Source organism: Pristis pectinata, chromosome 29 (genome assembly GCF_009764475.1).
Source record: "Pristis pectinata isolate sPriPec2 chromosome 29, sPriPec2.1.pri, whole genome shotgun sequence".
In the NCBI taxonomy this organism is placed as follows: domain Eukaryota; kingdom Metazoa; phylum Chordata; class Chondrichthyes; order Rhinopristiformes; family Pristidae; genus Pristis; species Pristis pectinata.
Genome location: NC_067433.1, coordinates 7000643 through 7028615, shown reverse-complemented (window position 1 = coordinate 7028615; position 27973 = coordinate 7000643). Strand labels below are relative to the sequence as shown.

Genomic DNA, 27973 nt, shown 5'->3' with positions numbered 1-27973 from the left:
AGTGAATTAAACTGTCTCCTAAATTATGTGGGGAACAACTGACTGACGTGGAAATCAACAGTTCATTTCCATGGGGCATTGAATTAATTTCTGCTAGCCTTGCATGCATTCGGAGTCCGAGCCAGATTGTTCTGGATTCAAGTTCCATTTCAGAAACTTGTGCGGTGAACGCTCTAGACCAGGACTGAGGCGGCGGTGCTCCACCGGAGGTGCAGTCTTCTAGATGAGGATAAATCGAAACTTATCAGCTTTTGCAAAGGGTTCCAAAGCTTTTCCAAATTCGAATACATTTTTTTGAATAAGAGCAGGAAAAATAACGCCAGTGTACTCGCCAAGATTAATCTATTGAGTAGTATCACTAAACAATAGCAGAAGTTAGCAGAATCACTTATTGTCCAAAGGAATATTAAGCTTTATTTCAGATTTAGCGGACTCACCCGAGCAAATAATACTGACGTCACTTTCATGTGAGCAACTGAACCGATCCCAAGGTGAAATGGGACAATCCCACAATCGGGACTCGTACCCCCGGCACATGTACTTCTGGTTCCACACTGGGCCGGTTCCCTTCCCGAACTGAGCTCTTCCTGGGATTGCCACTACTGTCCCGCACCGGAGGTGCGCGCAGACCACCGCAGCGTCTTCCAAATCGAAGTATCTGTCACAGACTGTCCCCCATTGCTGCCGCTGGCGGATTTCAAGACGACCGGAGCATCGGGAGTCCACAGACACCAGTCTGAGATCTCTGGTTTCTAAATTGAGGTTACATAAAGAATAATCCATCTTAAAGAAAATGTCACTAACGTCTTAATTTGCGTAGATCAGATGACAAGGTGCATTTAGCGCTTAATCACATCTTCGTACAGTGTAAAAATATGCCCCATTTCAGCTATTGCTATCACCAGACTACTAGTTGATATAGAGGTACAGCACAGAGACAACCCTACGGCTCACAAAGTCGGCGCCGACGATCAAATACTCATTTACACTGATTCACCATTCATCTTTTTTTTAATTCTCCCCACATTCTCATCAACTCAATCCATATTCTACCACTTGCCTGCACAGTAGGGGCAATTTACAGCGGCCAATTAACCTCGTAATCCCTGCGTTTTTGGGATGTGGCTGCTATTTTGCAACAATCCTGGGAGAATGGAAGGAAGCTAATGAACAATTCCCTTCCGAAGTTGTACCTGAACAAATCACTCCAATGTCCTGTTTATGGCTGCAGCCAGGCGGTCCAATAACAGGTCCCGATCCTTCTCCAAAATGAGCATTAAGCGTTGCTTCTACTGCAGAGCCGCAGTTCAGTTCTTTGCAAACTAAGTCCAGACTCGACAAGGGCCATGATCCAAGGCCGCAGACAGTCCTCCAAGTACTATTTGCATAAATCTCCAGCCTACCGTGACAAGCACTATTTCCATTCACCAGTCGAGGCGCGATGTTTCCTGTGAAAAATGATTTAACCAAACTGTATTTACATTGTTGCATAATAAATTACATTGAGATTTTCATAGAAACTTATTACTAACCGGACGTGTTTTCGACCATCCGAATCACAAGCAGGAGTAGGCCACTCGACCCCTCGAGCCCCTCCAGCATTCAATAAGATCGTGGATGATCTGATTATGACCCAAACTCTGTATTCACTTCTTTTCGAGGATTCCTTTCACAACCTAGTCTAATCATAAACTAGGACCTCCCCAACTCCCGAGTTGGATGATTTGGTGCTGTCCTTCCAGTTTCGAATGAATATCATTGGAAAGTCAAGTTGTTCAAAGACAGAGACGTTGCGGTGGGCTTGGGATGAAGAATTATTATCTGCAATTGAACTGTATTGTATTCTAAAGGCTATAACATGCAACTGGAGCAGAAGGAGGCTGCTCAGTGGTAGCAACAGCAAATGTCAAGCCCGCTTGAACCTCCAACGTTCTTTTTTTTTACTCAAAGGGCTATTTTTATTTGCAATGGCAATGTAGTTGAGCAATCTATACCTCAGTTGTAGTTCAAGGACCTGTTTGTTGAGTTCCATCTCAATGACAAGATTGCGAAATGGCAACTGGGACAAACTTTGCTGTCAGTTATGACCAATATTTGGCACGGAACATCAACCACTTTACACTAATCCTACATTAATCCTTTTTTTAAAAATTCTCTTATTCTTTTATTCTCCCATCCCCAGATTCTACGACATAGTAGGGGCAATTTACAGCGGCCAATTAACCTACGATCCAACATGTTTATGGGATGTGGGAGAAAACCACAGCACCTCAGGGACATCCACATGGTCAGTGGGAGCACAGATCAGGATTTGACCCTGGTCTCTGTGCTGCCCACTTTGAGTTATTGACCTTGCGCTGAATATTCTTTCCATCATGGGAAATTTTTTTACACAATAGTTTTATAATTTGTCAAATTTCGAGTAAGTTGCAGAAGTTAAAACTTAACTTTGATTATATTCGCTATCTGTGTTGAGACGGCGGAATATTTTCCCTTTTTTGACCGTTTCCTTAAACTTCCGTAATTTGTACCTGAACAGATCACACCAAGATCCCGTTGATGTCCGCAACCGGGCGGGCCGATAACTGGTCCAGTTCCTTCACCAAAGTGAGCATCCATCTGCACCACAGCTCCAGAGCCACAACCCAGCTCCTTACAAACAATGTCAGCAGCAGCTAAGGCCCAGGATTCGTCACTGCAAATTGTCCTCCATGTTCGATTCTCGTAAACTTCCAGTCTCCCCGCACAAGGACTGTTCCCATTCACTAATCTGAGTTTGGTGCCTCCTTTGAATTGGAGGAAAACAAGACTTTTAGGATGCCTTATATTAAAATACCGCCATCATCCGAATAATTTCACATTCCGGTAGCGTTATATAATTTCGACGAGGCATGCTGTAAATGCTGTGCTGTTCTTGCGTGAACACGAGAAAGGACATTTTGATCATTTAAGGATCATTTTCCCCCTTTAAACAAATAAATCTATCGCTTATTGTTTCGTTGAACGTTGAGCACATAGCAATGGAAATCATATACAATAAATACCACCCAAACTCCGTACCTTAATAATATGTAGGGTAACTGTAGAGGCAATGTAACTAAGAAACTGGTTGTGGAATAGAATACACCATAACATTTAGATGTGTCAATCGGTGGGAAATATTATATAATAGTGATGCGCCCATAGAAAACTATTGTTAGTCATCTATAATAAAGATTGTTCTCACAAAATGAAATGGAAATAGCGAAGTTTCTGAATGATTTATAGTTGGTTACTCACTAAAAATGAGGGAGACTGTGATAAAAATTCAAAACACATCAACATGATGTCAGAATGGTTTCGCTATTGGCAAATAAATATTCGCATAGATAAGGACAATGGCATGGAACTTGTGGGAATGAGACTTACAAAATGCGACTAAGCTGGGGAAAGGGGCCATGGTACCAAGGGATATAAGTAAACTATGTCTAAAATGTAGACATTATGTGCCGTAGATTACAAAATATAACTAAATTGCTAATTTAAAATTGTAGAGTAACAGCTAAAAGTAAACCAAATATTTATAATATAATTGTACAGAACCCAATTTGACAGAGTTTCATTGCCGGGCATGTTTAAAAATTAAATTTGGATAAATCATTTCACCAGTCACCCGAACGGATTGCTTATACCTCTCGGAAAAAGATAGTTATACAATTTCCTTTGGAAAAGTCTATCGTGGGAAGTTATTTCATTAAACGGTGTTTAGGGTTAAGGAAATGTTGGACAGAGTAAGTATGAGAAAAGATGTGTTTTCTGTTAATTTTTGTGCTAACAGATTGTCTTTTATCGTGAAGATGGATAAAATCCAAAAATTGTTTTAAAAGTTGCAGATAAAAAAAGGACGAGGACAAAATACATTGTACTGTTTCCATGCAATGGGCGGTATCAGTCCAGGCATATTTGTTGTCTTGTGCACTCTGTGTGCAATCCAATATTTATTTTCCTTTCCTCCTTCCCCTTGAGAGGCGTTGATTTGCCTCCTTCTTGGACTGCAGTCTGTACGCCAACAAACGTTAGATATGGTGTTCAGGATGTTAAATGTGGGGTCTGGATATTGTGTGACTGGGATAAGAACGCGGGGTGATGGTGAAACCATGGATATTCCGCCTTTCCAAACTGTGGAGATGGCAGGTCAGTGGTGTTGAAGGAGACAGTGCTGTGGTTAGTGCAAACAGAAACCACAGAACATCGGCTGTGCAGGAAATGTATGATTAGTTTATATCGATTGACTGCCGACAAATCAGTATAATTTTCTTCCCAGTGACGAAGATTGGTGCGTACGCAGCAGTACAGGAAAGCGCAGAATATCAAATCATATGCTTGATATATCCCTTGTAAGAGCTAAAGAAAGTTTAACTCGTCGCACGATGGGACAATCAGCAAGCAACGGACAGGTGAAATGACGATTTCCTGATGTTAAAGCTGCCTAAAGCCCAATGTGGCAACAAGGAATAGAAATAAGTAAATAACCGTCAGCTGTCAAGTGGAATATATTTTCGGAATGTTTATCAGCACAGAATGCATTTGCTATGGGTTGTGTCACCGGCGTGTATTGAACACCTTCAATATTTTTTCGTGCACGCAATTACCTGTAAGACACATACAGTAAATACTGCTTGGAAAAAATGGGGCTAACCGTTTCAGCCACACTTTCTACACAGCAGGACCAGCTGTGGCTGAGTCCAAAACACTCTCCACGAGGAGTGAAAATCATGGGGATACATATTAAATTCCAGACTCTTAAGCACAAACTGCAGTGGAGCATCCAATTGACTATTCTGCATCTGGTATAGAGACTGTTTTTCAAGCTAATGGAACGTTTTTCGAAGCTCTATTGAGAAAGTAAAACCAATCAGTTCTCTGACCACTTCCTTATGCACCTAAGGTGAAGTACCAGGATTGAGACTGGAGTGAGTTTGTGCCGTGTCCTGCCGTTCTGAGCAAATACGGCGATGGATCGAATCGTCATGGAAATTAATTTCTTTAGTATTGAAGAACTTATTGCTCCCAGTAGGAATGCTGAATGTATAATGGGAGTGAGATAATTGTCCGACAAAGAGCGTCCCAACAACACCGGTAGAGAGGAAGTGTTGGGCCGCAGTGCGCTGTCAGTTCCCGGGAGAGCCCATTAAGAATAGCTGGCTTGCTCGTGTGAGTGTGTCAATCTGTGCAAATCACCGCGTGATTGCGGAACGCAATGGAATTCGCTCCTGGATTTGCTGGTAAAATTAGGGACATTTCAAATTCTATTGAGCAGAGTTCATTCAGTTTTACGGAAGATTAAAAAAAGGCAAAAGCTGGAAATCTGAAATAAAAACAGAAAATGCTGCAAACCCTCAATGGGTCAGGCAGCATCTGTGGAAGGAAGAATAGTTAACGTTTCAGGTCCGGGAACCTTCGTCAGAGTGCTGAGTATTTCCAGCATCTTCCGTTTCCCCTCAGCTTTGTCCCAGCCTCACTGTGTTTATATTGTTGTCCCATTCATATGGACAGATGGGCCGAACAGTCATATGAAACTCGAGCTCAGGGGGTTGGTTTCACTGAATTTCAATTAATATTCACGTTTTAAATAAGTTCTTTCACTAAGCGTTGTTTTTCACAATGTGTTAATTATGTGCTAATATTTTAGCATTTTATTTGGACGATTGATTAAAATACTTTTTGCAGCATTCTCCAAATTTATTTGATCGGCGAAGACACTTGGAGCCGGGCATGGCGCGCTGACAGCACCAAGCACACGCCGAACGCCGACTCCTGGGCATCGCCAGTTCGCCTCTGCCGTGCAATGGAGCCGTAAGTCCATAAAATGCATGACGGGGACACGAGAGACTGCAGATACTGGAGTCTGGAGTAACAAACAGTCCGCTGGAAGAACTCAGCGGGTCGAACAGCATCTGTAGGAGGAAAGAAATTGTCGACCCGAAACGTCACTAGTTTCTTTCCTCCCACAGATGTTACATGACCCGCTGAGTTCCTCCAGCACATTGTTTGTTGCTCCATAAAATGTATGTTAGAGAGCAGTAGGAGACGGCGAGGCGTGGACCGAGTACTCACAGTGCGATTCTGGCCGTGCAGAGAGATGACCGGTTTATGTTCCTGCCGGCAAATGCGAGAGATTATCGAACAGGAAGAGGAGGAAGAACAACGTGTTTTTCTTACCTGCGCAGATAACGCCGGCATCGTTGGAGTGCGTCAAAGGATAATGACCCCATGGATACGATTCGCAGTTCCGCAGAGCAGTCTCGTTCCCGCCGCACTTTACATACCCGGTCACAAAGGGCCCTGACCCTTCCTCGAAATGAGCCCCGGGTGGGGCTGCCAGAGCGACCCCGCACCCCAGCTCCCGACACACCACAGCGGCGTCCGGCAGGTCCCAAAGAAAATCATGCACCGTTCCCCAAGTCCCGTTGTAGTGAATTTCCACTCTCCCGGCGCATTGACTCCCTCCGTTCGCGAGTCTCAGCTGCACGCTTTCTGTTACAAATCAGAAAATCAAAGGTCACCCGGTCAATGTTTGAAGCTTATTGTTATCGAGAACATGGACCGTCCCCCAGATGTCACGGAGTCAAACGACACAGAACCAGGCCCTCCTCCTATCATCAGGTTCCCGTCTACGCTGACCCCATTTACCAGCACTTGTCTTTGGCCTTCTGTGTCTTGGCGTTTCAAGTGCTTGTCCTGTCATTTACCTGCTGTGAGAGCTTCTGCCGTGTCCGACAGACTCAGGGCACATCAGCAAGACAGAATGCCAGTAGCTGACGTGTAGAAAAACAAACGCAGCATTGGGCGTCCGCAGAGACAAATCGAAAGCTCGACCATGCGATCGGGATCTCGGCACGGAATGGTGAGGTAAACAGTGAGAGCTGCCTTCGACCGGGCAATAGTGTCGGGGAAACCGGTCACTCACTCTGTGCCCTTCAGTGACCTCACTGATTGGCACCGTGTGTGAAGCTCACAACTGGGGATGAAGAGTATAGGTAAAAATCAATGAAAATGGAGGGCAATTACCTGAAGGGTCAGCCTGAGAGACCACGGTGCTGCCTGTAATGAGAATATAATAATTAGAGCTCGTTGTGTTTGAGGGATAGTGAGGGAGGAGGGGTTGATTGTAAGAAAATCAAGAAAAGTCACCAAGTTAACTGAGAGGAAAATATTCCAGACACATTGTAGAAGAGTGATACAAAGTCTCTACGACTTCATCTTTTTGCACTTTTGGATGATGTCGAAGTACTTCACTGCGGAAACCCATTTTTAATTCTGCTTTATTGATATATATCAAAAGTTGTTTTACGTAGCTATTGACATATGGGCACATTTCCTCCTTGTGACCTGCTATTGGATTTGCTCCTTCTAAAGTTATCGAACCGCGTATCACAGAAGTAGAAAAACTGTGTGTGTGTGTGTGTGTGTGTGTGTGTGTGTGTGTGTGTGTGTGTGTGTGTGTGTGTGTGTGTGTGTGTGTGTGGTATTTGTTTAAGAACTAATGGAAGTTAGGCCAATTACCCTGAATGAATTTTCGTGTCAATTTTCGAAGCCACAAAGGCCAAATAAACATACATCGGCAAATGCACAAATTAACTGTTAGTAGAGTGGGTTGTTGCCATGAAACTAAATCGATTTTTATGATGAAAATAAAGGAATATAATCAAATATTATCTGGAAATGGCGGAGAAATAAGCGCAGCCATTCACATATTTTTTAAATAGAAGTACAATGTATGGGGAAGAAAACTGACAACTTTTTTCGGAAAGTAGTGGAAAAAACTACGATGTCATCTGAGGAGTCTCGTATTTTTACTTGAACGCATGAATTGGGAAGATTAAAGGTATATGTACATATGAAACCATAGGATTTGTGAAATTGCTTCTTTGGATTGAACACTTCATTTTTCTATCTGTTCAATACTTTGCAGGAAAATACATAGATCTTTTTGTACCTGCAAATAATCCTAACTAGAATATCCAAACTATATTCTGGGAAAAAATAAGGAAGGTTAGATACTGCTTCTCTTTAAGTGGGCCTCCATTTTCTGTGGGGAGTGATTCATACTTATAGCATATCCGAACACAAACCGTCAATGCTAAGTAACTGAGCTGAGTTTCAACTAACAAAAGACAATGAAAAGCAAGTGAAAGAGGGTTCAGAAACAAACCGAGATGTCTCAGTGAACACTACATGGAATTTGCGAAATATTTTTGACTACGTGGGAGGAGATTAAGAATTCAGTCCCACTTTAAAACCGAATGCTAATTGATCGTTTCCAAGTTATGATAGAAGAGGCCGGAAATTTAGAAACATGTTCGAATATTTTACTAAATTCTGCACAAACAAGACAGGGCACGTGAAGCCATTCTACAGGAAAAAAAACCATATTGCACGTCTTTACATAATGTAAGATCAAAATTGAAAATGTAACTTCATACGTCATAAGGAAACGAACAAATTGTGCATTTTTAAAACTCGGCATTATTATTCGGAATTGAAATAAGGATTGCATTTGGACAATGTAAGTTACTCAATATTTAAAATCTTTGCCCAGCAGTGTAATATAGAGTGCAACATTTCACATAGTTTTGTTTGCTGCATCAGCTGTGACTGATAAGTATCAGTGTCAGGAATTTCTATGCGGGTTTATTCAGTAGCAGGTGCAGCTCTGATTGATGTTTCACACCCACTGATTCCAGACACTCCGGGCTCCGATATATTCTATTCTCACAGGTTCAGAATAATTAATGAATTATAAATTCCAATAAAATCTTCTCTGTCTTCATGATTGTCATAGTCGACACAATTAAAAGATGCGCGCGTATTGTTTAGGTGTGGCTTATGGTTAGACCAAACTTTGACACAAATCTGAACAGGGGTAGAATTTTGGCAATCAAATGCAAATAATATAAACACTCTAACAGAAATGTCCCCGAGAGAAATCAAGAATTCATTCACGTAGGATGCTGTTGAATATAAAATCAATTATGCCAAAATAAGTATTAAATGATAATTCACAAAGTAAATAACTACATTCAATATTCAAGTTCTATAGTCATAACTTCCCGAATCTGAAAAATGTAATCACATTTCGACAGAATTCAGCTCTCTTGTTGTTTTGTGTCCAATTTTAAAAGCACCTCCCAATTCTACTCGTTATATTTTCAGCTTCAGTCTCCACTTGATTTGCCTGAATCGTGTCGAATTTACTTCGCCCCGTTATTCCAACAATTTCTACATGACACCATTGAAATTCAAGAAACAAATAATTACATTTCCTACCACCACGCTCTATTGAGTGATAAATATATAAGAATGCGATTAGGTACATTTTTCGATTAATCTAAATAAGGCAGATAAAGGAATATTTTCAATAGTCCCAAAACTCACAGTTCCATATCTGCAGAAGAAACTGTATCAATAAGCAACTTCGCAGCATCGCAGCAGCTGGTCTAGCCGTTGGGATCCGAATATTTCGCGTTTGGTGAACAGTCTATTCCAAACTTTCTAAAACCCCTGTCGTGTTGGTGTTGATTCTCTTGCAACAGTGTTCTTTCATTAAATGGTCGTTCACTCCCAAGTAACCAGTAGACATTGCTTGTGAGCTGCAATCTGGTGCAAATACACCAATCAGAAGGAACCTTTCCATAAATGGAAACAATTGGTTCATCCTTTTGTATGATTTGGTTGGGCAGGATGTAGGGCTGGTAAGGTAAGCTTTTATGGCGATCCCTCATTGGCTCTGAAGAGTCTTGCTTTCAAGGCTATTTCCAATGACGTTCATGTGTCAACTACGTTGCTATATATCTGAAGGGTGAAAGGTCGGAGCTTTCCTTCTCTGCAGAAGAAGAGGGCCCAGCCATCGGTGAACGAGGTATGTTGAAAACGGCGGTTTTGTGATCACCATAACTATCCATTTTTGTTTTCAAAAACATTCCGCACCCTTGCCTGCCTTCAAAGATGATAATCAGTCGTCTTTTGTTAGATCAAAGAATTATGCCATCAGAGAATCTGACAACATAAAAGAAGCCCCTTCCTTCGGTTCTGCCCTGCCCAAGTTTGTAAATCTCTCGCCTCTTTCGTCACAAAGAATTGGCAATCTGCCGGATCTCAGACGTTCTGTCGAAGTGCAAGCCCAATTGTGTTTTTTATTTCAATCTGGTTTTAACACTGATAAGAAGTAACCGGTCCATATATTTCAACAACTCTTGAGAAAATACAAGGATGAGACAAATAGCTTTTGGATTGTGTACAATGAACGACTTGCAAGACTCTGCAGGAGAGTGGACCTGATAACAAAGCCGATCTATCATAATATTGAGTGGAAGAGCAGCTTCAGGAGCCATCGACTCTCCTCCTGCTCCTGTCAAAGCCGAGTTTTTATGGAGGAAATTATCTTCATTAATCAGTGCACCATTCTCCTCGCACAACCATCACTGAAGTCTTCTCCGGATGGTTTTATTTGATATCCCAACGGCCATTCAGACCTATGAAGTAACTACAGTAATGTTGAATGTGTTACTACACTGGTTTCACTCTGCTCCGTATTTGGTTCTATTTTATCTGATTTTATTTTCTGTTCCTACTTTCTTCCGCGCTGTCGCGACTGTCTCTTTTTGTCTGTCTGTCTGTTGATCTATCTGTCTATTCATCTGCCTCTCTCTATCTATCTATCTATCTGACTCTCCAGCTCTCTATCTATCTCTCTCATAATCCCGTCTGTCTGTGCGTGTAGACGGGTAAGGAGGAATTCACTTTCCTCCGCGTTGTTGATACCTTTAATCGGTGTTACATTTGGAAGGTTGCATTGTAAAGTTATGGTACCTAAGAATTCCTTCTCCGTATAACAAGGAATGATCACAATTGTAAACGTTCGAGATGATTATACCCAGGTCCACTGAGAATTTTGTAACAACATTTCCCATGTTGCCTATTTCTTTACCGAGCATACCTTGCAAGCACGTACTTTATTTCTCTTTTAATGCAGTGAAAACGCCATTCCTCTGACTATTATCAATACTAGATTGAGGCGACATTTACGTATCGGAATCCCATTGTATTTTCTTACCTTCCCCCGCGTTTGGAACCTGTACTTGTACCCCATTGTGTATTGTGAAAAAGCTGAATTTACCCACGTTAAAGAGACTCGTTGTGTGCTGTCAAGGTTAGTAAATAAGCTCAACGTATCATTATCTTTAATCGTATTGATTCTACACCCACTGTCCAGTGAGTTCTCAGTACTCAGTACCTGAGTTCTGCTGCACGCGACTATGCACACTTTACGCCCACAAATTTTACTTGCTACTTTTAGATCATTTATGGAAATGTGATGAGATCTCCTATTAAGTCTTCAGGAAAGGAAAGTTACTGGTGGGGACATTTGCCAGAAATTACAATCACAGAAAAAAGAACAATGCTGGGGAGAGATTTCGTGTATCCCGCGTAAACTACCAGGAAAGTCTCTCCTTAACAGCGATTATTGACATGGCGGCTGATATTCCACAACGCTTCTGCGGTCTGCACTGCCTCAGAGCAGTTGCTCTGCATTTGTTGTTTTGTCGCTCTGACAGGAAGCACCTGAACTGCGATAATTATTCTGTTGGAGTTTAACTGGTTCCCCTGAAATACTTGAACACTGAGCCATAACTTGTTGTTTACATTCTCAACTCAGAGTCAGAACCTTGTGCGTCCAGGCAACAAGAGTGAATTTACTCTTTAAAGTGGGCACAGAGATCCAATTGTGCCCTTTTCAGGAAGGGAAAGATGTTTTTTCATCAAAGCATTTACCCAGAAGATATATGCTAAACCATTTTCCGATACACCAAGTTTGAAGACGTCAGCCTAAACCCATGCTAAAGAACTTCAGTTGGTTCATAGCGCCAGATAACGCCGCGGTCCACATTGGCTGATGTAAAAACACATGATAAATAACTAAGACCAAGTAAATATCAGTCATCCTATGTTAGAACAAAAGAACAGACTTCTCTCCCATCTCTATCTGCACAGCACTGCCATTCAACTGTTTATCAGATCACTTCATAATTTCCTCTGTCCCAAGGAGTGAAATCATATCTTCTTCTGTCTGGCCACGTAACAAACCCCCCTCACACTAAGAATCATTCTTGTAAATCTCTTCGGCACCCTCCCCGTCCTCTATATTTTCCCAAAATATTCGATCTGAAGATACTACAATAACGCAGGCAAATGGGACTCGCTCTGTTGGACACCTTGATCGGCGCGCATGAGTTGGGCCAAAGGGCATGTTCCCATTTTTTATAGCTCTATGACTATATGACTCTAATACTCCTGTTCTGTCGGAACCCGAGTTTAACAATGCTCATAACAACGTCCACATGCTTCACCATCCAACTAAAGAGCCATTAGAGAAGAGCAATAAATGTTGGCCTCGCCCGCGACGCCCACATCATTCATCGTGTATTCTTTTCTTCTATTTAGAAATCTCAGGAACCTTAGGTATGAGAATCTTCACGGGACAAGCTATTACCGGTCCTTTCTGGGATACGTGGATACGTTTCTTAATCCTACTGACACCACTGCCAACCCCACACTCCTCCCCACCTCCACCCCCACTTCCCCAACCTCAACTACTCACTGCTACATTGGAGAGTATTATACTGTTACGAACCAGCAACAAAAGAAACACAACGAGTCATGTATCAGTGTTAAAAACTATTTTATTAATAACTACTTATGATAATAAGAAAAATAAAAGTATAAATGTTAGATCTTAAACATTAACCCCAAAAATTAAACACGAAGTGTGTGTGTGGCAAATTCCCAAACTCCAAGTCCAGGTAAGATGAAACGTGAGCAAAGGCTTCTTCAAAAGCCACTGTTGACTGAAGACAAAACGTAGAGAGAAAATAGAGAGTAATTATGAAATCCAAATGTTCCACGATGGAACCCATGCAACACCTCAGTGTCTACTCAGCAGTGATTACTCCACCGCTTTGTTCCGAAGCATCTGCCACCCGGAAAGGCACTCTTATCGTGGCCGTCCACACAAATACCTGTTTCCCACTACAGGTTAACGCCAAAGTGGACTCCACTGAAGTATTCCAAAAATCCATAAGTGGATTGTAGTGACAGGCACTGTGATTTTTTTTCATCCATCGATAGAGACTAGCAGGCTGGTGTCTCTCTCTCTTCTCCCTCTCTCTTCTCTCTGACTGACACCGACTGACTGCTGCAAGAACGTCATTACGTCCTTATCTTCTGTTGTCGTCATCACGCCACACACACACAGACACACTACTGTGCTCTATCAATAGTAACCCAGTCCGTAACAATACTGTTTCCTGCTCTCGCACAAAACCCATTGGTTTCATCACTTTGTTCTCAATTGTAACCCATATTCTACTTTCAGATGCTCCTCCTCTGACCAAACCCCCCACTGTTCTTCCTTGACAACGTCAGCGAGGAACGCCATGATTGTTTTGAAAATCCACGCTTTCTGCTGCAGTGCTTCCAAGACCAGTTCCTGTTCCCTCAGCAGTCGTTTCGCCACCAGTATGTTTCACAGGAGTCTCCAGCGTATCTGTTCTGTTTCCTGCAATTCTATTCTTAAGGCTCTCCTTCCATCTTGGGCAAAGATAGTTTTGCCATTGTCGTCAACTTTCACCCCCCGAGCTTTTGTAACTTCCATCACTTCTAACATGAACCATCAGTCCTACTTACACCGAAGAGACTGTTTCTGTGCAGTATGACACCATGACCCTTTGTTTCCATGATGCTACCTTCAGACGCAGCTTCCTCTCTGCATCTCTCATGCAACGGTAGAAGACTCAACACCTGTCAGTTTACATTTCCACTTCTCATCATTTAAGGATTCAGCTGCTTCAGTCATAATTCCTTGAAATTGATTGTTCACGATGTCATTTCTTCTACGTTGGAGAATCCAAACCTTGATTGGGTAATCTCTTTGCAGATCACTTCCGGTCAGTAAACAAGAATGACATTCATTTCTATGTCACTTTAATTTTCCATCATACATCCTCCCTGAGCTCTATTTTGTCTTCCTAAACCCTTCCAACGAAGCCAGCTTAATATCTGTCAAAACCTTCTCAGAGCAGAGAGTGAGGGGAAATAATTGGTGCCGTGGTAAATTATCATGCGAAAAATCTTAGCGCACAAGTATGATGTGACTCTGACACAGAAATATTTGAAAAATAGAGGATTATTGGATCCACCTTCCTGTAGAATTTCGATAATGTGCCTATAATTATGCACATACTCTAGCGCACCATAAACCTTACAATCCCCTGGGATAAGCAAGGAGGAACAGAAGATACCGAAATCATAATTGGAGCAAAAGTCCCGATGCTCAATGATGGTTAAACGATGTTCAATTCCATTCGTAAATCCTCTGTAAATAAGCATCCTACGCTTCCATGCAGCCACACCAGGACAACAGTCAGGCATGGACTGAAAATGTCAAGAAATATTTGCACACAAATGTGCCAAACATTGACAATTTTCAACATAACAGGAACTAACCGCCAACACTTGAAGTTCAATGGAATTATCAGTACCAAGTCCCCGCCACCAATGTGCTGGGGATTACCACTAATCAGAGACCAAATGGGATCAGACACATATTGGCCTTAGGTCAGAGACAGGTTATCCTTTTGTGAGTGAGTTACCTCCTGACGCCAAAAGTCCCTTCCGCCACCTACAAGGCTTGATGGAATGATATCCACTTGCTTGGATAAGTGACAGGTCAATAACTCTCAAGAAGCTGAACATCTTCAGCAGAAAGCAGCCAGTTATAATGGGACCCTGTCAACCACCCAAATATTCTTACTTCCACCACTTCAGCACAGTAGCTGGACTGAATGCCATCTTCAACATGCACTGCAGTTACTCCACCAACTTCACCTCCCAAACTCGTCACCTCTATTACCAAGCGAGACAAAGACAGCAGACGCATTGGCACAGCACCACCTGTAGGTTCCACTCCAGGTCCCGCACACTCTTGACAAGGAAAAATATCGTTGGTCCTTCATCGACAATGAATATAAATCCTGGAACTTTCTGCCAAGAGTGGTGTTGTAACCTTTACAGAAAGGTTTCCTGTAACCTTACAGAATTCTGTTCTACCCTATACCAGAGGCTACAGCAGCTCAAGAATTCGACACGCCATCACATTTTCAAGGACAATTAGGGAAGGGCATAAATACTGGTCTTGCCGGTGAAGCTGAGATGCAAGAGATGAATAAAAATATTCTATAGCCTGGGAAATCTTGGTCTTCACCTTACCACAGACGTTCCCTTTGTTATCCCTCTGCTTCCAGCTATCATTCTCCCGCCACTGTCTTCCAACTCCAAACCCCTTTCCCTCCGCTACTTGGGCAAACTGCCGGTCATCTTTCATTCTCCTCAGTCCACCAATTACCTAGGATTTCTGTCTCACCACCCTCTTCTTCTATTTATACTGCCTATCTCCCTTCTCCAATCCCAGTCCTGGTGCAGGGTTTCGACCCCAAACGTCATCAATTCCTCTTCTCCCAAAAATGCTACTCGAACAAGAGAGTTCCTCCAGCAGATTGTTTTTAGCCTGAGTTAAACAACACATATATTATTCTTTCCAAGACATATTTTTCACCAATTCGTACTTGATAAAAGTAATTAACCGTTAACACTCTGCATTTCAAGGAAATAATGCCCCGTGATAAGAAGGTTATCTTCCCTTCTCTTTTTTTTCGAGAATAATACCCTGCCATTTTCCCATTTTATAGCTCTCATTGCCCTCTGCTGGTGGATCCTGCTATTGCAACAATTGTGCGAGGAAGGACGAGGATCTCTCCCTGCTGCAACAAATACTGTGCTGGAAGAAGTCAGCGGATCGAGCAGCATCTCTGGGAGGAAAAAAACTCGTTGACATTTCGGGATCACTACCTATTGGCGGATGCTGAGCAATTTAGGGACACTGCGGTTGAACAATAACAGCACTTCGTTGCTTTAAAAAATATACAACATCCCGAAGTAAAATACAAAAAAGAGTTCGAGAGAAAAAACTAATTATCGTCTGAAGGTCTCCACCTATAATCAGACATTCCCAAGGCGCAAGGACAAAATTAGCGCTGTAAAAATGAAAGTCGTATATCTGAGATTATCTTTGTTTCAGGCAGGCCATAGCACAATAAGATACAGGAGCAGAATTAGGCCATTCGGCCCATCAAGTCTCCTTCGCCATTCAGTCGTGGCTTTTTTTTTCAACCCCATTCTCCTGCCTTCTCCCCGTAACTCCCTTACCAATCAAGAACCTGTCAGCTCTGCCTTGGATGAAGGGTCCCAATGACGGGCCTCGACCCGAAAAGTCAACTGTCCATTTCCCTCCATAGATGCTACCTGACCTGCTGAGTTCCTCCAGCATTTTGTGTGTGTGTTGCTCCAGATTCCAGCATCTGCATAATCTCTTGTGTTAGGGAGTGCTCTGATATGCAGCTGCCCGGGACAGATGAACTTTATCATGCAGGAAGTACATGAGTCACCAGGCTGGAAGATATCCCAAAAAATGCCTGCAGATGGCAGGAACATCATATCCGCAGAGACCCATTTCCCGCGCTCTTTCACACCGGGGAGGCTCCTGTTGCTGCGATGACATCACTGCACCGGTGCTACATTGTCTTTTTTTTTGAATGGGCGCAATGTCATTTCTGGCGCGCTGCGTTTCAACCAGAGGCGGCATCGAGGCGATGCGCTCCAAGTGACCCCCCCCCCACCCCCCCCCCCCCCGATTGATTATAAAACTGAATAAATCGCATTATCATCAACAAAGTCATGATTTCGAACTGAAATACTTTCCTAAATGTATTCCAAACGATATGGTGTTTGAATCCGTTTCTGCACATATTACTGGGCTGAAAGGTCGTTTACAAGAATCTAGGAAATACGGACAGGTATTTTATTTATCGGCATTGAAAATCAAAGCTGTTACAAAAGGAAGCTCCTGTACGTATGTTATTAAGAAACATAGAAGTCATTTTCTTCAGTTTCAGGATGGTTTTGTTCTTTCAAAAGGAAAGTGTTTGCAATAATACTATAATTTTATAAACAGAAAAGTAAACTGAAGTAAACCCTGTTTCAAAGTTGTTAATTACTCAGAATAATAAAGTATGCAAATTGTAGATAAAATCGAAGCAGTGATTTCAATATTGATAGGACGATCTGTTGAACAAAGGGATGCATATACCACAAGGAAACGCACACTACGCACGGTCAGGAAGCATTAAAACATCAATGTAGCCATACACACATACATGTGACATATTTTGATAAGTGGGTAGACTTAGTTACTCTGTGCCTAAAACATTTTTTTTCTTTGCTTTGTCTGACTGCTGGGCGGCCGTGGACAAGTTGGATCTAATGTCCGATAGTCAGAAGGTCCCGTTTGAGCACTGTGAGGATTCATGTTAAAAAATAAGATCTCATTTCTTTCCATCTCAGAACAAGGAGTACCGCGGAATGACCTGTGTAAACATCTTGATTTCTTGGCATCGCAGTTAACGTCTCGGATTGAAACGTTGTGTTAAACGAAGATCTTACATTCCTGCACAGCGGCGATGATTGTGGGAATTTCATTGACTCAGCTCATCGTGATAGTAGAGCTTGTTTTCAACGTCGAGGAACTCATCAGAGCCATAAGGCAGCTGACAATTACTGTATTGAGTGTCCGTGACTCCATCCTCGCCATCCTCAAACTCAAAGCAAACCTCACCTGAGAGTTAATAAAAGTAGTTGTTATTGAAACGAAATGCCGACCTCAACGAATCGGGGGCGTATTACTGTAATTTAATCCACAAAAATTTCGTGGCTTGAGAGATCGTGGCTAAATGGCTTCAGCAATTATGATAGAAAACACCGCCTAGATCATTCCCCAGTCAATTATATCACGTCATGAGATCGGCAAAATTTGGCTCACATGCTCCTATAGTTAGTAATTAAGATCACTTCCCCAATATGAAGGCTATGCGAAAGTCATTTAATGGCTCTGTAACCTTCTATGACTTTTTTTGATAACAGTTAAAAACAATGGATCCTTAAAATCTACCCGCCGTGAGTCTTGGTGGACTGTCTTTGCGGATTTTCTGATCCATGACCCAAACTGTTGCTGCAATATTCGACCAGATTGGTGGACCAAGGTGAACCAGAAATGTTTAAATAGAACAAAATGAATCGCTATTGGAGCGACTGATTTAGGCATCGAAGATTATTCATCAAAGGACTACATTCATTTCAGAGGTAAACGGACACAGCTAATCAAGATCAATTATCAGTTAGACATAATTAACAGACCTATTCTTTTTGAGGAAGTCAATGGAAAGCCTGAAAGGAAATGCAAAAGCCTCATGTCCTTCGCTTTGCACTAAAGAGCAAACTGATTACTTCAGTGATAGCTGCGAAATGAAAACGTACCAAATTCAACTCACCATGTTCTAACCCGAGTTTTCTGCAGGAGCAATCGAGATCCCAAATACTCTGCCTCGACTATTTAGGAAACAATTCTTTTAAAACATCCTTATAGGTCTTTCTAAACACAAGAATATGTCTTTTTAAACTCCCACTTTGTCAGTTATTTTACCTTTAATGATTTGCACCTACCAGCTGGCCAGCTATTGCCTGGACTTGGTTGCTCTCTCAAAATATCTTCCCTATATTCCTCTGAGTTTCGGAATCCTATTCCCGCCTGATGCACTGGGGTTGTGAATATGACTCACTATCTTAAATATTTAATGCTAAATATTGCGTTTTACTGATTCAGATTGTAAAGTAAACAAGCAAATCACCCACGGACGAGTTACAGGTACGTTGATTACACACACAGGCACAGAGACGGACAGTGATACCAGATCTACAAATGTAAACATTGACTTCTGCTCGTGTCCAGTGAATGCGTTGAGAATTAAAACATTTTTTAAGAGATGGTAGTTTTCCAGTAAATGTTCGGTATAAAAGTGAAAACATACCTAAGCTTCCAATTTTAGAGGAAACCCCGCTGCGTTGAATACTCTCAACCTCTTGATAAATTGCGTCGTATATTCCAACAGGGGAATCCCTGTCGAAGATGATATGACCTGTTGAAGGGAAGGCGAGGAGATGACAGCATTCACATTTAAAAGTAAAGTCTGATGTAGTTTCGAGTGCATCACTCTTCCACTTGTGAATAGACGTAAAATTGCAATGGTTGGGTGTGATGGTTAATTAAATTCAGGGTGAAAGTACTGAGCAGGCAATACACAAACAATCTAGGTACTGTTGCTTCTGGGATACTTTCCACAGTGGTTACGCCTTAGGATTTAGGTCAAGAAGATTATACTGCAACTGCATAGACACTAGTTAAGAGTACTGTGTACAGTTCCACTCAATACACTGAAGGGATATATACTGGCCAAATTAGTTGAGGTGCGTCGCGCAGCTGAATCATAGATAAAAAGAGGCATTCACCGTGTTGGGTTTATTTTCTCTAGAGACTATTGTCGGCCTCCCTGCTAAATTAAGCACATTTCTCTTCTTCACCCTGCCTAGGAGTCTGATAACTTTAACACACCTCAATAAAATCACACGCAGTTCGAAAGAAAATAATCCCAAGGAAGTCAAGGTCTCTTCACAACTATCATTCACACAATCCCATTCCCGCTCTCTAACTAGTAATTTATGCAGATTCCGCATAAACCTCTTGATCCCAAATTCTATTCCTCGACGAACTGAAAAAATAATTCCCATGTATTCTCAAACACTTTGTCTCTTAGTTATTTTACCTTTAACGATTTCCACCTACCCACTGCGTATTCCTTGCCTGGCCATGTTTCCTCTCGCCAAATGCATTCGATTTATTATTTTGAGTTTTTGAATCCCATTCACACCTGACGCACTGGGGTTGTGAGTATGACTCCATATTTTAAATACTTCATTTTAAAAATTACATCTTACTAATTCGGATGGTGAAGTAAATAAGTGAAATCGCAAAAAGACGAGTTACATTTATTTCTATCCAAATCATGACGTTCTATGAAAAGGGCAAACAGTTTACGACATCACATTTGATCGGCAGCATTGCTTGAGCCTCACCTCTTCTTGATGACTTTCTCCGTGTTAACGCTCCCAATGCGATGAGCTCACAGACGAAAAGGGATCCGAGTGTTATGCAGACGGTAGCAGGGATAGAGACTGCTTTCTCCTTCCGTCCTTCGTCACAAATTACAGAATAACAACACAGGACACAGTGAAATAAAATCCCAAATTATTCCCTGCATTTATTAATTTAGTATCCACTCTTTGTGTTCATCGTGATAGTCTAAACATCGCTCGATCACTGTGAACGTACCTGAGAACGCTTGATACCACTCTAGATTAGATAAATCGTGAAGCAGATTTGTTTCTTATGTACATGGAGACTACTGGAAACAGTCAGCATGGCTTTGTGTGGGGCGGGTCATATCTTACTAACTTGATTGAGTTGTTCGATCGGGTGACGAAGGCAAACGATGAAAGTAGAGCTGCGGATGTTGTCTGCATGTATTTTAGTTTGTCGTCTGACAACATCCCACATGGTAGGGTCATCCAGAAGACTAAGATACTTGAGTTCCACGGTGACCTGGCCGCTTGGATACAGAATTGGCTTGCCCATGGAAGACAGAAGTAGTTGTCGATGGGACTTATTCTGGCTGGAGGTCCGTGACAAGTAGTGTTCCGCAGAGATCCGTACTGGGATCTCTGATGTTTGCGCCGTATCTAAATGACTTGGATGAAAATGTGGATTGGGTGGGCTATTAAGTTTGCCTTACAAAGATTGGTGGCGTTGTGGATAGTGTAGAAGATTGCAAAAAGATACAGCAGTATTTAGATCAGTTGCAGACGTGGTCGGAGAATGGAAGATGGAGTTCAATCTGGCCAAGTGTGAAGTGTTGTGCTTTGGGAGATCAAATGTAAAGGGACAGTACTCAGTTAGTGCAGGACCCTTAACAGTACTGATGTACAGAAGGATCTTGGGGTCCAAGTCCAAAGCTCCCTGAAAGTGGCTGCACAGGTTGATAGGGTGGTGAAGAGGGCGTATGATAAGTTTGCCTTCATTAGTCGAGGCACTGAGTTCAAGAGTCGGGAAATTATGTTGCAGCTTTATAAAACTCTGGTTAGGCCACATCGGGAGCATTGCATTCAATTACGGTCGTCCCTATGTAGGACGGATGTACAGGATTTGGGGAGGGTGCAGAAGACATTTGCCAGCATACTGTCTGGATTAGAGGGAAGGTGCTTTGAAGACAGGCTTGTGTTGTTTTCTCTGGAGCAGCAGAAGCTGAGTGGAGACCTGATAGAAGTTTATGTGATTATGATAGGCACAGATAGTCAGCCGGTACCTTTGTCCCAGGGTCCAAACGTCTAGTACCAAAGGGCATGCATTTAAGGTGACAAGGGGTAAGCTCAAAGGAGATGTGCAGGGAAAGTTTTTTACACAGGGAGTTGTGGGTACCTGGAATGCGCTGCCAGGAATGGTAGTGCAGGCAAATATGATAGAGACGTTTCAAAGGCTCTGAGATAGGCAAATGAATATGCAAAGATGGAGGGATGTGGGCATTGTGCAGGCAGAAGGGATCACAGTCCGGCTTTTAATTATTAGTTTAATTAGTTCGGTACAACATCGTGAGCCGAAGGGCCTGTTCCTATGATGTACTCTTTTATGTTCCATATGCAAGATATATTAAGACATGGATAAATAAGGTATAAAACAGTTCTTTGGAACAGCCATGGAAAGAGATTTCAGCGAGGTGGAATCTGCTCTATTGCTAACATTTAAAAAAAGAAACATAATGTATTATTAAAGCCAAGCAAATTGATCATAAAATGAACAATAATTATAGTTTTAATAATGACTACCTGCAGCAGATGGACGAGAACCAGGGGGAGGTAAATCCAGACCTGTGGAAATTATTGAACACACATTTCAGGATCAGCAATGTGTGGATCTTACATAGCACGTTAAACGTAGATCTGGTTGAAGAATTGGAGAAACTAGAACAAGGAAATAATCCTCTGATCCTTACCAGAACAAATGACACCGGCATCTTCCTTGTGATCACAGTCGTGCTGACCTGGCGGCGAGGAACCACAGTCGGAGAGAAAGGATTCACTTCCCGTGCATTTCACCTCATCCAGCCAGATCACACCGTCGCCCTGGTCAAAGGCCGCCCTTCCCGCAGCCGATAAAGCGGAGCCGCAGCCCAGTTGCCTACAGACAACGTTAGCATCGGCCAGGTCCCAGGAGTCATCGCACACTGTACCCCAGCTGTTGTTGGACAGTATCTCCACCCTCCCCGAACAGCTGCTGTTTCTCCCGACCAAACGCAGTTGTTGTCCTAGTTATAGCAAAGAGAATAATTAGTAGATACTTACTGATAATAACGACAGTTGATCTCATGAAGCAAAGAACATACCTGATGGTTCAGGTGTCAATCCAGATTCTCGAAGACAATTATTTAAACTGTGAAACTCCTTGGGCATTCTGGCTTCTGTCGAGAAAGGAAATATTCCTCGTCATTCCACACCAATATCCGAACTGACTAGCGCACGTACAGAGGTCCGTGAGCTCACCTGAACAAACAACACCTGCATCCTCTTTATGGTTACAGTTGTGTTCACCCCATGGGTCTGACCGACACTGCCAAAGAGTTAACTCATGTGAATCACACGCCACTCCTTCGAGCCAAATGTTTCCCGATCCTTCTCCGAATGTTCGTGCGTCATACAGAATACTTTGGACAGGGCCGCACTGTAACTGTTTACAGATGATTTCTGCATCAACGTCATCCAGTGACTCCGAGCACACCGTTCCCCAGCTCCCATTGTAAAACACTTCCACTCTTCCTTCACAGCGATGTTTTCCATTCACCAGCTGCAGCTCTTTGTGTTCTGTCAACGAAATGACCAACGACCATTTAGAGGTCATAGAGTCAAACAGCACGGAAACAAGCCCTTCGGCCCACCATGTCCATGCAAGCCTTCAAGTACTTATCAATATCAAACTAATCTTCCTTCTATGTCAGGGTATTTCAAGCGCTCCAATAAATATCGCTTAAATGTTGTTAGAAACGACCTCCATCACCTCTAAAGCAGTAGATTACAGATTTCAACCACTCTCTTTGTGACAAGATTCATCCACAAATTCCCTCCACCTCCCCATTCCCCTTATTGTAGGGGGGTGGGTAGAGTGGGGGGAGATGTGAGACAGATGGGTGATAGTTGGAAGCAGGCCTGATACAGGGTAACACCCACCTGCCTCTGTCTCCCATCCACACCCCACCTTCCCCACCTGGATCAATCGTCCGGTCATCCTTCATCCCTCCTCACACCTGCAAATTTTCTAACCAAATGGAAGACATTTGAAATTGTGAGATTGCAAACTCAATCGTGATTATTGGAAGTTAGTACCTAACAATTCGTTTGTTCTTTTTTAACCCGATGAGTCTTTAGAAACTGCGATACTACAGGAGATAAGAGTAGAGACGCATTTCAAAGATAACTTTTGGTTGAAGAATGAGAAGGAAGAAATGTTCGGAAGCAGGGAAAATTCGGTTCGTTGAAGAATTGAGGAAGAAGGTAGTGTAGTGAATGATTTTGTCTGTAGATTCATTGGCTTGCCCCTGCGTTTTATATACAATGACAAAGTTCTCGAATGAAGTCTCACCCTTGCCCTCCAGAAAATAAACAGATTGATGGATCCTTACCAGAACACATAGCCATCGCATCTTCTTTGTGAGAACAGTCGTGTTCGCCCCATGGTGCTGACGGACATTGCCACAGAAAAGATTCGTAACCCGAACAACTCAGTTCATCCAACCATATTCGGTCTGAGATTTGTCCACAGCGACCAGAAAGTTTTGTCTCCAAAGCGTTCCCGCAACCCAACTGTCTACAAACCACCTGAGCGTCCGCCAGATCCCAGGAATCGTCGCAAACCGAGCCCCATGCTCCACCGTAGTAGACTTCAACTCGACCAGCACATGGACTTCCGCCGCCGGTCAGCCGTAATTGTAAGTGTTCTGTGGGCAACAAACAACAGATCATACTTCCAAATGTGCACTAAACCCTTTGCTCAACTGAGACAGAAGTTGAAGAAAAGCCAGTGATAAACATTTGTCTGGATTGATATTCCACTTAAAATTGTCTAGGAAGTACAATATAGATGCTGCTAATTCGGCTTATTATGGCTGTTGCAACAGTAACACTTATCCACCTATTCATGAAAGCATTTTGTCAGCAACAATCAATGTCATGTCTCCAGCGACTGAACTGCCCGTTCCCCTTTTTAGCCCTCCCCCGTTTACCTTCCAAGACAGAGCACACTGTTATGGAAACAATTTAAGTTGTCTTTGCATGTTTTTGCAGTGGCTTTGTTTTAGTCGTTTCACCTATCTCCGGCTACCTGTAGGCATATTCCTTGCCTATGTACTTGAATGCTTCGATATCACCAGATCTTCAATTTTGCAAAAGGTACCTTCCTCCACCCCCAGCACACATACACTAAAGTTACAAGATTACCCACAGATTACTTCGCGCCGATGTGACAAATTTGAAATACAAATTTGAACTGCAAAATGTTTCTCTCCAACGACAGACTGCATATTTGACTATTTACCAGTAGAAGAACAGATCTTCTGTCCAAATATACAGACGGAAATTATACAATTTACAACAGTACATGTTAACCACATTCAGTTGGTAAGTTGGATACAAAATTAACTTGGTCATAGAAGACAGAAGGTAGTGGTAGAGGGTGTTGTTATTCTGACTGGTGGTCTGTGGTCAGTGGTGTTCCGCAAGTATCAGACCTGGAAACTCCGTTTTTATTTGCAATACATATAAATGATTTGGATGCAAATTTAGATGGTCTGATTAGTACGTTTGCAGATCACATGAAAATTGTTGGAGTCTTTGTTAGCGAGGAAAGTTGTCAAAGGATCCAGCAGGATATCAGTTTTATGGTAGGAGAAGGAAAAATTGGAGCGAGTGGAAGAGAGATCAATGAAGGAGGAGAAAGAATGGGGGGAAGAATGACTGAGGGCGGACCCACATTCCAGGTATATTGTATCGGAGATACCCGAGGCACAATGTTGCGTGTCTTCACACACGTGTAAACAGTGCCCTTAGATTTCTGAAAAATCAAACCAATTATTCACCAGAACACAGGACGCCTACGCCATCGCTGTCATCGAGAAATGGATTCAATGTCAATGAGTTGCACATCTGGAGCTGCGACTCATTTCCTTGGCAGGTAACTTCATTCACCCACACGGGCCCTTCGCTCTCTCCGTACTTTGAAGAACTGTAGACAGATATCGCATAGCCGCAGCCCAGCTCCCGACAGGTCACATTGGCGTCATTAATGTCCCAGAGGTTGTCTTGCACTCTTCCCCAGCTGCGGTTGTAGTATATCTCCACTCGCCCATCACAGCGGCTTCCCCCATTTGTTAGTCTCGGAACCCAATTTTTCTCTATAGCAGAAATGCATTGAACGAAAATGTTAAACGGAAGCGGTAATATTTTATGCTTTGCTAGTTCTCACCCAATTTTCTTAATAGAAATGAAGTCATAGAAACACCAGGGCAACAGGCTCTTCATCCCACCGAGCCCAACCACCCATGCACATTCATCCTATATTAATATCATTCTCCCCACATTTCTCTATAATTCACTGTACTACTGACATACACAATAGAGACAATTCACAATGGCCAATTAACCTCCCAACCTGCATGGCTTTGGGATGCGGGAGGAAACCGGGACGAGGGGGGAAGGTGAGGGTGCAATCCTTGTGAAGGGAGATCGTGTATACCCAAAATTTATAAGCTCCTGAGGTCGGGATTGAACTCGTGTTGTGAGGTAGCGGTTCCACCAGCTGCGCCACTGTGCCGGGCTTCTCAGAACGCACGGCCAGTACATTTATTACGTTGGTATTACCATTTCACCGAGGTAGTAATTTATGGAAATGTCATGCAATTTCCACTGCTTAATCTAGGGAAATAGTAACTCAAACTGGAAGAGCGGTACCCGACGTCGGTTATTAATGTGACGGAACTCAAGGCAAGTGGATTAAACTTTCTCCAAACTTGTGTGGGGAACAACTGACTGACGTTAAAATCAACAAATCATTTCTCGGGGCCCTTAAATTAATATTTGCCAGCCTTGCATGCATTTGGAGTCTGAGCCAGAATGTTCTGGACACTCCAGAACAGGACTGAGCTGCAATCTTCCAGATGAGGATAAGTCGAAACTTATCAGCTTCCCCGAAGGTATTCAATTACATTATTTTGAAGTAAAGCAGGAGAAATAACGCCAGTGCATTAGCCAAGGCAAATCTGTACAGCAGTGTGACCAAACAGTAGCAGACGGTAGGTATCATCGCATGGATATTGATGTGAATTTGCTTTGCAAATATTAGCCGCCACGTTTCCTGCATTCAAGGAAACACCCACCGCCGTCAATGGTCATGCACCAGCAGCAATACGCATCTAGACATCCAAAATGGAAGGTAAAATACTCAATGTGAGTATTCATTTCTTCTATTATCCATGATCACTCATACTGTATAATGGCCGAAGCACTGAAATGACTCGTCCTGTCAATGTATGAAAACAGCTCGTCATTCACTTTTGACTATGTTCCACTCGACGCTGTGTTACAGGAACAATGTTTACCAACTGTTCCTGGTTGCAGATTTAAAACAATGTTTTTGGATTTAATTTGAAACAGAAAAAGCGGAAGACACCAGCCGTTCTTAGTTCCGATTTGAAACACTTTTGTTCAGTACCAATTTACATGAGGTAAATAGTTTGGAAATAATAGCAGAGATGTGCTTAATGTCCAAAGAAATATTCAGCTTTATTTCAGATTTAGCAGACTCACCCGAGCAAATAACGCTGACGTCACTTTCATGTGAGCAGCTGAATCGATCCCAAGGAGAAATGGGACAATCCCACAATCGGGATTCGTAGCCCCGGCACATGTACTTTTGGTTCCACACTGGGCCGGTTCCCTTCCCGAACTGAGCTCTTCCTGGGATCGCCGCTACTGTCCCGCACCGGAGGTGCGAGCAGACCACCGCAGCGTCTTCCAAATCGAAGTAACTGTCACAGACTGTCCCCCATTGCTGCCGCTGGCGGATTTCGAGACGACCGGAGCATCGGGAGTCCACAGACACCAGTCTGAGATCTCTGCTTTCTAAACAGTGGTAATAGAAATAGTCCGTATTAAAGTAAACGTCATTAACGTCTTAACTAGTAAAGATCCGATGACAAGGTGCATTTAGTGCTAAATCACACATTCGTGCAGGGATATAAATGTCCCTATTATTGCTATTGCTATCATCAACCTACAGCAAGGCATAAACTCGTAGAAAGATACAACATGGAGATCGACCCTTCGGCCCACCAAGTCTGCGGCGACCATCAAGCACCCATCTGCACGGATTCTATTATGTATTATATTCTCCCCACATTCTCATCAACTGAAACCGCATTCTACCGCTTATCGGGACTCTAGGGGCAATTTAAAGCTGCTAATTAACGTACTAAAGTCTTTGGAATGGGTGCTGTTTTGCAACGGGAGAAAGGAAGCAAGTTGTAACAATTCCGTTCCGAAGTTGTACCTGAACAAATCACTCCAATGTCCTGTTGATGGCTGCAGCCAGGCGGTCCAATAACGGGTCCCGATCCTTCTCCAAAATGAGCATTAAGCGGTGCTTCTACTGCAGAGCCGCAGTTCAGTTCTTTACAAACGAAGTCCAGACTCGATAAGGCCCACGATCCAACACCGCAGACAGTCATCCAAGTGCCTTTCGCATAAATCTCCAACCTACCGTCACAAGCACTGTTTCCATTCACCAGTCGAGGCGCGATGGTTCCTGTGAAAAGGATTTAACAAACTGTAAGTA

General features: G+C 42.7%; 1 protein-coding gene across 1 annotated transcript; it reads right to left on the bottom strand.

The window, feature by feature from the left end:
- Positions 1-93: 93 nt before the first annotated feature.
- Positions 94-27866, bottom strand: LOC127584158 (deleted in malignant brain tumors 1 protein-like). The gene is made up of 11 exons (XM_052040738.1): positions 27689-27866; positions 26947-27261; positions 25221-25535; positions 23769-24083; positions 22636-22953; positions 22089-22400; positions 6202-6516; positions 5701-5817; positions 2532-2786; positions 556-752; positions 94-219 (listed from the first exon to the last, which is right to left on the bottom strand). Exons 1-11 carry the CDS (start codon positions 27864-27866, stop codon positions 94-96), a joined length of 2763 nt encoding a protein of 920 aa, XP_051896698.1.
- Between the last annotated feature and the right edge of the window lie 107 nt (positions 27867-27973).

Coding starts and splice junctions, on each gene's coding strand:
- LOC127584158 (XM_052040738.1), bottom strand. CDS start 27,866: ATGACTGTCTGCGGTGTTGGATCGTGGGCCTTATCGAGTCTGGACTTC. Junction 6,517..22,088: donor TGCCGGTGTCATTTGTTCTG/GTAAGGATCAGA, acceptor GATTTGTAACAG/AAAGCGTGCAGCTGAGACTC. Junction 5,818..6,201: donor TGCCGGCGTTATCTGCGCAG/GTAAGAAAAACA, acceptor ATTGCACGGCAG/AGGCGAACTGGCGATGCCCA.